The sequence below is a fragment of the Pterocles gutturalis genome, unplaced genomic scaffold, assembly GCF_000699245.1.
Source record: "Pterocles gutturalis isolate BGI_N339 unplaced genomic scaffold, ASM69924v1 Scaffold12554, whole genome shotgun sequence".
NCBI lineage: Eukaryota > Metazoa > Chordata > Aves > Pterocliformes > Pteroclidae > Pterocles > Pterocles gutturalis.
The window spans coordinates 1-12,529 of record NW_010130762.1 but is presented as its reverse complement, the minus strand read 5'-3'; the positions used below and the strand labels follow the sequence as shown (position 1 = coordinate 12,529).

Genomic DNA, 12,529 nt, shown 5'->3' with positions numbered 1-12,529 from the left:
ATATATATCCCTTTCAAGAAGAGTGTGCATGTAGGTTCACACTTGCATCTGGGGTCTGCAGTTCTTTAAGCTATAATTGAAACAAGCCTACTTGGGTACTGTTGGTCATTGAAAGTAAAGCAAGGAACCAATGACAACTAGAGTGAATTCAAACTTTTCTCCCACGCAGTTCACTTCCCAGTGCTTATTCAACATTTTCAGCGATTCAGCTCTGTCTTCTTACAGACAAAGCAGTCCTGTTGGTGCTCAGCCATGGTCTTGGCTCCTCAGCCATCCCAAAGAGATCGTACCCATTCCTCTGGGAAGCTTCTGGAGCTGGTTTTGACGACTCAAGGCACAGGGGTTTTGCACTGTCTCACACCTATGTCTCTCTTCCAGGCATTATTCAGCGCTGCACAGCGGTGAAGTACCACTACACCTCCAGCTCTCTGCCTCGCAACTTGCCCATCAACATCACCAACACCATCCGGCAGGATGAGTGGCACGCGCTCCGTAAGTCACCCCGAGGAGCGTGTGGGACTGGATTACTGAGTGCCTTAATGCAATGCCGGGGAGGGCTCTGGATCAGCCAGCGGTCCCGGGGCTGCGAGCAGGAATACGGATTCATTAGTGAGGAGGGGCAATGACAGCATCATTGGGAGGGGACGTGACATTTGGACGGGCTTACGCAGTGAATTCAGGAATACAGGCATGTGTGGAGTGTGTTGTGAGGTGTAATCGTCGGCTGGATCTGGGGACGGACAATTCCTAGCTGGCTTACAGCAAAGATGCTGTGTCACTGTATAGTGTGCATCAAGCTTGTTGCATTTTTTCTGTGTGGGCACCAGTGACCTGGTGCAGCTCCCTGGCACCCAGCTCTTTTAGGCAACATCTCAGTTTGTCTTTGCAACCTGCCGTTACCAGCTCCTGGCCCACGTGCTGCCTTGTGCCCAAGTACTTCCCCCACAATTACTGACCACAATTACATGTCACTGAGAATAATTTAATCAGTTTCTTTTGCTCCTGCTTCTCTCTGTATTTGCTGTCTGGTTCTGTTGCCTCACGTAATTCTGCCCAGCCCCTGTCACATGAGCCTCTGTGCTGAGGAAAGCCAGCGAGAGACTGAACGAGGAGGAGACAAGGACAGTACTTGTATGATGGATGACAAAGTGCTGTTCGTGTCACTGATGCCCAACCTTTTTTGTGGAGCTTGTTACAGGAGTTGTTCCCATCATACTGTATTGATCTGCTGTCTGCTTCTGTCCTCCCACTATTCCTCTCTTCAGTTCCCACCATCTGCTTTCCACGTGTACTCCTTTACTTCGCTTCAGCATCCCCTCTTGCTTCTTTCATTTCTGTTTTCAGCAGACATTCACCCAACAAACTCCATCCCAAAGAAACACACCACAAAAAACCCCCAACCAAACAACAACAAACCCCCTGCAGGACTAACATTTGCACATCATAAACGTTCATCATTCATACTGCACCCCCTCTGCCCGCTGCTGTGAAGCATTTGGCTGGTATTCCTCCTGGTTAGGACAGGAGTGCTCTGTGGTTGTCCATGCCCAACAAAATGGGAGCCCAGTTAGCTGCATTCCATTGGTGTCAGTGTAAAGGGCAAACTATCGACCTCAAAGAAGCTGCAACAGACGGAGCCCATGGGTGAAGCAGAAACTTTAAAACTGGCCAGTCTCAATCTGTCTGGACTGTCCCCTGGCTGTCAAGTCTGGGTGCCGCCATCGTCATGTCTGCTTTCTTGCTTTTCTCTCTTTCCTCAGACCTGCGGAGGATGACAGCTGGCTTCATTGGCATGGCAGTGTCCATCATCCTGTTTGGGTGGATCATCGGTGTGCTGGGCTGCTGCAAGCAGCAGGAGCTCATGCAGTACGTGGCCGGGCTGCTCTTCCTAATGGGAGGTGAGAGCCTTTTGCTTCTACTCCCCACGGTCAGTATTGCTGGCTGGGGAGCTGCTCGTAAAAGTTAAGTCAGCCCACAGCAAACACACGAAGCAGTTCTTTGGTGCAGCAAACCATCAGCACGGAGAGCACAGTCCTCGTGCCTGCTCTGAGGGTGTACAGCCTGAGGCTCCTGGCAGATAGCTCAGTTCAGTTTTCCCTGGGGAATCTTAAGAAAGGAAAAAACAAAAAAACCCAAAAAACCTGACAATGTAGAGTACCTTTCTGGTACTCAAAAGATGCTGACAGCTTTGGGTAAGAATGAAATCCAAACCCAGCCAAGCCTGGAGATTGTTGGCCCAGGGGTAAGGACGTGAGCTCAGTGCTTGTCTGAGGGGTTACAGCAGACTTTCTGCATGGCCAAAGGTTTTTCTGGACTTTTTGATTGCTCAGCTCAAAAACGGGCAGTGTTTCATCTTTGGTGCTACTATGCCCCTTTCAAATAAATGCACCAAAAGTGTGAGCTACTGAGGTGCTGCATGGATGGGCACTCTTAAATTGCAGGCAGTAAATAGGCAACTTTCAAATATGAAAAAATTAGATTTTTTTTTTTTTTTTTAAATTAAAAGCCAGACCCGCTGCCCTAGAGGCTCAGTGTCAGCATCTGTAATGGCTGCAGGCAGGGAACTTGGTGATTTAACAGCATCTGCATGGAATTAAACAAGTAGGTGTGACACTGGCTTAGTGCCACTTGGGGTTTTTTGTGTGTGTGTGTAAGGGAATCTTCCTTTACCACAGGCCAGCCTTCTCAAGTTTTTTGGGGAGCTGCACAGAAAACCACCCTGCCGACTTGGTGTGATGCTAGAAAGGCTGGAAGTTAGGCTCATGCTGTCCTTGATCAGCTTACGTGCTGCTTAACTGCAGTTTCCTTTGGGAACATTTTCATTTCTGTATCGCATGGCAGTGAGAGAATAAAGTATTATAAGTGGAACAGGTAGAGTGGGTCCCCTTCGAGTGCTGCTGCACTTCCCACGATAGGCGTGCTGTCACAAGTAAGAGCTGTCATTAGTATTTAGACACAGAGCCAGAGCTGGAGAGAATAAAATTATCACCTTGACCTTGAGTCGAGTGTACTAGTGTATATTAGACATACTTGAGTGCCTTGTGTTAGAAGTTTTTTGGCTTCTTTTTTTTTCCTCCTCCACACAGATACTTAGTAAATGGGTAAGAGATGACAAACCAGCTACAGCTGGCCAGCGTCTGGACACTCCTAGCAGAAACCAAGCAGTGCTGCACTTTACAGCCCTGGGCTTCTTTTATTTACCTTGCACAGGAGATGATAACTGCCCAAGTACTGTCCAGAACCTGATGACATTAGTCATGGGAAAGAAATAGTCTCAGGAGAATTGAAGCATGATGACTTATATGTGACTTAGTTTGGAATAGCAACAGAGGGAGCTAAGGTAATATTGGTTAATCTGTGAAGTGAGGTATCCTGTAGTCCTATATATTTTTGCCTTTTTTTTTTTTCTTTGCTTTGTAAAAAGAGTGACTGGTAGGACCAAAAAAAAAAAAAAAAACCAGAGCATAATTAACCAGTCTGAGGGCAGTACAGAACATCCTTGCTCTTCTCCTGCAGGTACCTGCTGTATCATCTCACTCTGCACGTGCGTAGCTGGGATCAATTTTGAGTTATCCCGCTATCCTCGCTACGTCTACGGGCTGCCCGAGGACATCAGTCATGGCTATGGCTGGTCCATGTTCTGTGCCTGGGGGGGCCTGGGCCTCACCCTGCTGGCTGGCTTCCTCTGCACACTGGCCCCCTCACTCAACACTTCGCGGGCATCCGTACAAAAACCCAGACAAGAAAACGGGGCCGTGTGACCTCAGAGGGCGTGAGACAGACTGTGGAAAGCGCAGCCTGGGCAGAGCGATGGGTTAACACCAGGAAGAGGTGGCACTTCAGTGTGTGGAGAGCAGTGCCACAGCTGTGGAAATACCAGCCCGTGGGATGCTGCTCCAGCCTCCAGTCACGGACACAGACATTGCAAGTAACTCCAGGTTTGAATTATTGCCGATTTGCTCATTGATGGTTTAAGGGGGACAGTTCTTTTGATTTGTTTTTCTTCTGTTTACAAGGGATTAAGTCCAAGGCTGTGTCTTTTTTTTTTTTTTTTTGTGCCGTTTTTTTTTGAACTGTACCTCCATGGTCCTGTTGCTGTCCAGTTGTAAGGGATGTTTACGCACCAACTCTATTGCTGCAGGTCTGTGTAATTCAGACCCAAATTAGGGCAAGGAGCTTCAAGTGGCTTGAACACTTTTGCAACAGGCTTGTCTAGTCTTGGCTCGGGCCATCATTTCCCAAAAGAACCTTGATCTAAGCTGAGGTTTAGGCCAAAGAATTAGCCCATTATTAGTATTAATTAATTGAAATCAGAAATCTGTGCTATTCCATGCTGTAGGATCAGCTATTTACTCACTACTAAAGCTGTTTCCAAAAGGAGCTGGCTCTAACTGAGCAGCAAGATGCTAAAAAAAACTCTTACTGGCTTTAGGAAAGGAGGGGAAAGTTTTCCTCAGCTTCTTACACAGGTGAGGTTACTAATTTGGCTAACTACCAGACCCTTGTTTTAATGGGGAGATATAGGCACCATGCAGCTTGTAACTACTCTACTAGAGGTCAGGGTGTATTTCTGAAAGTATCTCATGGTTTGAGCTGCTGGGATCAATGTTTACCCCACAACTAACTTGTGGGTGCAACTGCTGTTCTGTGAAAGGAGATGAGTAATTCTCCCCGAGCTCACATAAGCAGTACTGCTAAACCAGCAGCAGATGTATAGCCCCCTCTAATTTTAATGTCCAAAGGAACCGCAATGTATTTTCCTCAGGAACGCGTGGCTTCTGCTCACTTCACCACTCACCCCTTTCTCATGGAGAATGCCCCCTGAGCACAGCATGTCAGGAACACACGTGCTCCACTGGAACAAGCCTCCTCTCCAAAATGAGCAGCAAGGACCTTGGAACCAGTGCACATACTAGGGCTAACTCAGGAACATCAGCCAAAGTACTCTGGGGTGCATTTTTTTTCTTTCATTCATCTATTCTTTCTTCCCTCACATCTCCCCGCCCGCCTCCCAAGTGTCCAAAAACTGCACAGGTAAAGATGAGATGGCCAGCATTTGGAGATGTTTACATTGTATTTAAAATACAATACAGTGGCATGTAAGATACTTAATGCTAAAGTCAGTGTATTTATGAAAAGTGTAATTTTTAAATGGAATTGTAATTCTGAACTGGCATTAAAAGTACTGAAAGACTTGCTCAGTGGATGAAATCTTGAATTCTTTCTGACTCATTACCAGCCTGATTCACGAGAGAGCTCACCTATATATCAGCAATGGTGTTAAAGCTTCCAGAGTTAAGTTTAAATGACAAAGTTAAAACATCATTCATATGTGAATTGTCTTCACTTCTCCCCTGCAAAATGAGGGTTAGTTCCATAGTTTCAAAGACTGTAACAAAGCTGTGCACTCTGTTAACTGGCTGCACAGGTAAACCAGGGGATGCTGTCTGAGCTGCAGATCATAAATTTCAAAGTACACTTACTGCAGTATAACCTGCGGGTCCTCATCCAGAAGTAGCAGGGCAAAATTTAATCCAGCTCTAGCAGGAGGAGGCTCCAAAGGCAGCGTGATGAGCACTGTGGACAGGAGGTTCTCACCTTCCCTTTTGCAGATGTACAACCACTGAGCAACAGTGACGGCCCCCACACATCATGGATTTGTTTTTAGAGGGGGAAAAAAACACTTTTATTTTTTCCAGACTGAAAGTAAGTGGTACAGTCCAGTCTAGTCCTGTCCTCTGCCAAGGCCACAACCTTGGCGGGGCAGAGATCAGGCATAGTACTGCAGATTGGCTTTTTTCTTTGCTTGAACCTCCAAGATTCCTTCCATGTAGTCCTCGTGGGTGAGCTCTGTAGCTCCACGGCGGAGGGCAATCATCCCCTGCCCAACGAGACAATGCTTAGAGTGGGCATGTGACATCAGCTCAAAGTAAATACTCCATGCTAACTTTCACATCTCCCTCTTATAAGCGTGGGCTGCGGAATACTTACCGCTTCGACGCACACCGCCTTGCACTGGGCTCCATTGAAATCATCTGTGCAGCGAGCCAGTTCCTCATAGTTCACATCAGGGCTGATATGAGGGGTAAAAAAAAAATATAAAATCTGAGAAAATGTACCAAATAGAAAAAGCAAGGTATGAAGCTTCCTTAAAACCCAACAGTGAGCTCTCAACAAAAGAGAGTGCCTGCCACTCCACAGCCCTGAGGTACCATCAGGAGTGACAAACATAGCCCCAGAAGGCCATGCCTCTTCCATACCTGACATTCATTTTGCGTGAATGGATCTGCATAATTCTGGCTCTGGCCTCCTCATTAGGCATTGGGAACTCAATCTTACGATCTAATCGTCCAGAGCGGAGCAAAGCTGGGTCCAAGATATCAACCCGGTTAGTTGCAGCAATCACCTAGGTAGAAGTAGGGTCATCAGTCCGAGGCACCTGGAGGCCAGGCCTCTCCTCCCCAAGAATCCACCAAACATCTGCCCTGGACATTAGTTTCCATCCCCTGCCAGAGTGCCCCGGACCTCTGCAGCACTCTGCTAGATCCCAACCTTGACTTGTGTGTTGGGCTGGAAACCATCAAGTTGATTGAGCAGCTCCAGCATGGTCCTCTGCACTTCCCGATCGCCAGCCTTCTCACTATCAAACCTGAGAAGGAAACAAGGGGACAACTGTCAGCGTGAATCTGACCACCCTGCCCCTATGTTTTTAATCACATACAGAGACAGAATGACTGCAGTTCACACTGCTTAGCTAAGGTCTTCCAAATTCCTCCTTGAAGCTACAGGAAGTCCTGCTCTGATGAAGATTCCAACTAGAGTAACTGTCAGCAGCTTCTAAGTCTTATTATGTCCCTAGAGCTGAACAGAGCTCATGTTGTCCAGGCCCAAGTAGTAAATTAGGGTAAGCATCTCTGTGTGCCTGAGGCACATATCAGAAAACAGTTTTGTACAGCAGAGGACCATCAGATGGATCCTGAGTCTCACGTACTTCACTCACGAGTCCAAGGACTGTGGCAACTGCGATCTATCTGTGATTGATTTTACACTCTGTTTATGAATAGGCCATGCTTTAAGCTAGGCTTCCCTCACACACACAGGCAAAGGGGGTTGCTAGGCAGCTCCCAAGAGCTTTACAATATGGTCTACACCTCACCTTTTAGTGCCAATGGCATCTAGTTCATCAATGAAGATGATGGAAGGAGCCTTCTCCTTGGCTAGAGCGAAAGCATCACGTACCAGCTTTGCTCCATCACCAATGAACATCTGCACAAGTTGTGGACCCGCAAGCTTCAGGAACGTAGCCTGGGAAGTGAAAGAGAATCATCTCTCAGTAGGGTCGGTTCTGAGTACTACAAGAAGCTCTTAATTAAAACAGGCAAGCAAGCAAGCAAGCAGACAAGGAAATTCCAGCCTCTGTAACAACAGGTTGATGTATGACCCCTCCCCCCTTGGAGATGTTCTTTTTCAGGTATTATTCTACAGCAGCACATGCTTTCAAAGGTTCTTTTTACCTTGGTCTGGGCAGCACATGCTCGAGCTAAAAGCGTCTTCCCGGTTCCTGGAGGCCCGTACATAAGGACTCCTTTGGGCGGCTGTATACCCAAGTTTTCAAATTTCTCCTTATGATTCATTGGCAGGACAATGGCCTCCACGAGCTACAGCAAAAGAAAAATATTAATACACAAACCCATTCTCCCCCACTGATCCAGGCTGCTTAATATGAGCTGAAGTTCTGAGCTGAAGTTCAAAGACTGTTGTCCTCAGTCACACCAGAAACTAAACATAAAGTCTCACCTCTTGGATTTGCTTATCCAGCCCCCCGATGTCACTGTACTGCTCCGTGGGTCTCTCATCCACCTCCATGGCCTTCACCCGTGAATCATATTCAGTAGGTAGAGTCTCCAGGATCAAGTAAGAGTCTTTGTTCACTCCCTGTAAACACAAGTTCTTTGCTTTTAACAGGCCCTTCAGAAGGCAATTAGTAGACACACAATCAAAGATGATTCACGGGACCTCAAGGACACAAGAATAACCAGCTTTGACAATGGCACTTCTCAAATTACCACAGGCTGGCATGGTGGCCAGCGCCACAACTGACCTAGCACATGTTAAAAAGAAGGGGCCCAATTTACTTACAGTACAAAAGATTGGTTTTAGAAAGCTTACTAGGTGATATCTGAGTTTTTAGAACCTAATTGTATGTATAAAGACCCCCCCAACTATTTTTGTATACTGCAAATATGACTGAACCCATAATTACAGGAATGGTTTTGGAGAAATCTGGACAGTTTTGTCTCCTTTCTAAATGGCAAGACACATGCAGTTTTCTGGCCAACATCGTATCTAACAGTCACAACAGCATGACTCACCACCAGGTCTCCAGGCTTCAACTTCTCAGCATCAACCAAGCCAATAACAGGCAGGAAATATGTCTGTAGGAAAGGAATCAAAATAAGCAAAACCAGCCATACTAAAAAAGGGTCCTTTTCAGCACTCCTCTCACCTGGCTGGGCACCTGGGTCTTACCTGGCGCGTAGAGGTCTTGATCACAGCACACTTGCCCTTTCTCTGGGAATCCAGGTCAATGTTTGCTCCATCCTCCTCCTGGTCATTGGGGTCAACATCCAGCAGCTGCAAACCAGAGCGAGAGATTTTGTGATAATGTAACCCAGCTAGCAGGATGGCCCCAGGATTAACTCTTCTAAATTACATGCAGCAAGAGAAATGAAACTTTCTACCATCCACCAGCAGTAGAAACCTGAAAGCATTAAAGCCCTCCTATAAAAATTCATTTCTTCCTTCCCTCATGAAGCAGCACACAACAGCACATACAAAGACACTATAAAGCCCAGAAGTAGCAGGTAATGGCACTGATTTCTCCTCCCATGACAGGAGCTCACATTAAGCCTTAAGTTCCTGAAGTTCTAAAACACTAATACAAACCAACCCCCTTTTTTAAAAATAGAAAACTATCAGCATTTTTTAGACCAGCAAAATTACTGAATTACAAGAAGTACGTGATGCAGTAACAGAGCCACTGCTTTTCATTCACCCTCTCGCAAGTTTCAGAACGTAGGTACCAAATCTCACACACTCAAGTCTATGCTAAGCGAGGCTGAGTCACCCTCTGATGGCTATGTTACATACAGGTGAACAGTAGCCAACACCTAAGGAACAACCCAGATGAGACATAGGCAAGTGATGTGTACTTCCAGGTTACAAACAAAACCAACAGAAAAAATTGAAAGTCCTGGCTCCAGCAGCATCAGTAGTTTGAGAATATGCCATGTCTCAAATTACTGATGAGATCACTTGCCCCTTCCCTCTCCTGATATATGTTGCTTGTGCTTCTCCCATTGCTGCCGAAGAGACCACCGCTCTCACCTCAATAACGTTAGAGACAAGGTACGGCAGGGTTTTGTTCACTTTGATCTTCTCACTGTTCTCTTTGATCTTGTCTTTCATGGCCTGAAGCTCGTGGGTCACTCTCAGTACTTCGCTCTTCATGATCTGGAATCAGGATGCAGCAAGAAAAAGACAGGAATAGCATCAGAAGTCTAAAGCAAGATAAAATTCATACATTATTCCAAAAGTAAAACAGTTATAAAAAACGATAAGTCTGAGGAAACAGAGGGTATAAAGGGAAATATAAAAAGAGGAAAAGACAGCAAATTAGCCAAAATGAGCTAGTCCATCCCATTCTGGTCTCCAACTAATCAAAATCCCTAAGTAACAACTTCTTCCCAGCATCACCGAATAACCTCAGCCTGATCAGTGCATCAGCTTTTGGCGCTATATAATGACCTAGATAAGGATATGACCTAGATAAGGCAACCGTGGGGCTTTCCTTTGTGATATATACAGATACACAGGTAACTAAATATACGTGCACATGGAGTATCTATATGCATCCATATACACGCACCCATTTTAAAGTTATGTTTTGCTGGGTTTAAAGAACTGTGTGCTGAACACTGATGGCGTGCACTAGCAGAGGAGCAAAGAGCCAGAAAGACCTTAAACCAAAAGTATCACAGTACAGAATCAAAGTAAACTAAAAGTATGAACAGGGAATGGCAGAACTGAGGCTTGCATCTACTGAGAGCAGTGGGACTAGCAACACCTTTGCAAAGAGATTTACCACCTCTGCTTCCAGCGGAACAAAGAGAAACAGAATCACCATTTTTATAAAGCTGTCCTGTTCTACAAGACCACACACATCAGGACCTACATATGAGAAACACACATAGCAGCTGCCTCCGTAGGGGAAAAATACTTTTTGTTCTCCTTAAAACATTCAACACTGGAGTAATATCCAGTTCTTGTTCCTCACAAAGATAGCCAGGTCCTTTGCAAAACAGTGGAACGTGGGCTCACAGGACAGCTCAGCTTGAGAGGGACCTCAGGGGTTCTCTAGTTCAACCTCCTGCTCAAAGCAGGGTCAGCCATGGCTCTCATGAGGTTGCTCAGGGCTTTGCCCAACTGAATCTCAAAAACTTCCATGGATGGAGAGTACACTATTTTTCTGGAACAACCCGTTCCACTTCCTGACTGCCATCACAGTGACAAGGTCATCCTCATACCCCTGGGGAACCTCTCATTTTTTCAATTTATGACCATAATTTATGGTTTGAATTAATCTTTGCCTAGGCTTTGGTAAAATATAAAACCTTTCTATAGGAAAAAAGAAAGAAACCAAACATATATTAGTAGCATGACAGAAAGCTCAAATTCCTATGTCTTTATATAATTTTAACTTTCCTGAGGCTTTTACTACTACTGTGGTCAACAGCTCAATGTCCGGATGAAGATCAGTGATGAGTGGTGTCCCTCAGGGGTCCGTACGGGGACCAGTATTGTTTAATATCTTCATCCACGACACGGTGAGATCAAGTGCACCCTCAGCAAGTTTGCAGATGACACCAAGCTGAGTGGTGCAGTTGACACACCTGGGGGAAGGAATGCCATCCAGAGCCACCTGGACAAGCTCAAGAAGTGGGCCCATGTGAACCTCATAAGGTCCAACAAGGCTAAATGCAAGGTCCTGCACCTGGGTTGGAGCAACCCCTAGTATGAATACAGGCTGGGGGATGAAGGGATTGAGAGTGGTCCTGACAAGGACTTAGGGGTGCCGGTGGATGAAAAGCTGGACACAAGCTGGCAATGTGCACTCGTAGCCCAGAAAGCCAACCGTGTCCTGGGCTGCATCAAAAGAAGCGTGACCAGCAGGTCGAAGGAGGTGATTCTCCCCTCTACTCTGCTGAGACCCCCCCCTGCAGCACTTGCGTTCAGCTCTGGAGTCCTCAGCACAGGAAGGACATGGACCTGTTGGAATGGGTCCAGATGATGGCCACAAAAATGATCAGAGGGATGGAACACCTCCCCTGTGAGGACAGGCTGAGAGAGTTGGGGTTGTTCAGCCTGGAGAAGAGAAGGCTCCAGGGAGACCTTATTGCAGCCTTTCAAGATATTAAAGGAGGCTTGTAAGAAAGACAGACGTTTTAGTAGGGCCTGGTGTGACAGACAAGGGATAATGGTTTTAAACTAAAAGAGGGTAGATTCAGGCTAAATATAAGGAAGAAATTTTTTATGATGAGGGTGGTGAAGCACTGTCTGGGGAGCAGCTCTGCTGAAAGGGAACCAAGAGCTTCCCTGGACAATACTGAACACCAGTCAGCAACATGCCCTGAGAGCAAGGGTGGCAAACAGCATCCCAGGGTGTAGTAACAGGTGTGTAGCCAGTAGATGGAGAAAAGTGACCCTCCCCCTCTACCCCTCTACTCAACACTTGTTAGATCCTATCTAGAGCACTCTGTCTAGTTTTATATCAATATCTAACAAAGACATTGATAAACTGGACTGAGTTCAGCACAGGGCCACCAAGACGGCTGTGGGGCTGGAGCACAGGCCCTGTAAGAACTATCTGAGGGAAGTGGGCTCGTTCAGCTGGAGAACTACTGGGGAAGGTATCAAGAAGACAGAACCAGGCACTTCACAGCAGTGCACAGTGGACTGCTGAGACAAGACTGAAACAAGAAAGGTTCAAACTGTATGTAAAGCAAGTCTTTATCCTCAGAAAGCCGCTCAAGCAGTGTCACAGAACGCCCAGAGAAGTGGTGCCATCTCTGCCCTCAGAGACTTTCAAGATACAACCAGACAAAGCCCTAATCAGCCTGGCTTACAGCTGACCCTGCTTTGAGCAGAAGGTGGGACTGGAGATCTCCTCAAGTCCCTTCCAACCTGCATTACCCGCTGATCCCACCTCACCCAGGCCATGGAACTGGCTCCCCCTTCCCCCGGTGTCTCTGGGAGGCCTCGTCTACCTCCATCCAAAGCACCCAAGCGACCAAGGCTCTGCACAACAACCGTCCCCTCAGCTTCCCCTCTTTTACTTGGCCTTTACACTTTACATTTGCGCCTTACTGCTCCTCAGTCTACTAAATCTCGACCAAGTTAACCACCCCTTATTTTTTATTGCCCTCGCCTCAGCCCCCAGGACCGCGCCGGGCTCCCGAGGGGCGGCCCC

The 12,529-nt window shown here is 46.7% G+C and overlaps 2 protein-coding genes across 2 annotated transcripts; one reads left to right on the top strand and one right to left on the bottom strand.

Annotated features, from left to right (window-relative positions):
* Positions 1 to 225: 225 nt before the first annotated feature.
* Positions 226 to 4,082, top strand: LOC104460625 (transmembrane protein 178B-like; the record flags this gene model as incomplete). Its single annotated transcript, XM_010080339.1, has 3 exons — positions 226 to 492; positions 1,761 to 1,898; positions 3,517 to 4,082. Coding segments are annotated over 3 exons (650 nt in total), but the record flags the coding sequence as incomplete, so codon positions are not given.
* A 973-nt stretch (positions 4,083 to 5,055) lies between these two features.
* On the bottom strand, positions 5,056 to 9,512 carry PSMC3 (proteasome (prosome, macropain) 26S subunit, ATPase, 3). Its single transcript, XM_010080338.1, has 10 exons — positions 9,388 to 9,512; positions 8,530 to 8,634; positions 8,373 to 8,435; positions 7,798 to 7,935; positions 7,515 to 7,658; positions 7,157 to 7,305; positions 6,553 to 6,649; positions 6,261 to 6,406; positions 5,992 to 6,073; positions 5,056 to 5,881 (listed from the first exon to the last, which is right to left on the bottom strand). The coding sequence occupies exons 1-10, from the start codon at positions 9,508 to 9,510 to the stop codon at positions 5,771 to 5,773; spliced, it is 1,158 nt and encodes a 385-aa protein (XP_010078640.1). The 5' UTR covers positions 9,511 to 9,512; the 3' UTR covers positions 5,056 to 5,770.
* Positions 9,513 to 12,529: the final 3,017 nt, after the last annotated feature.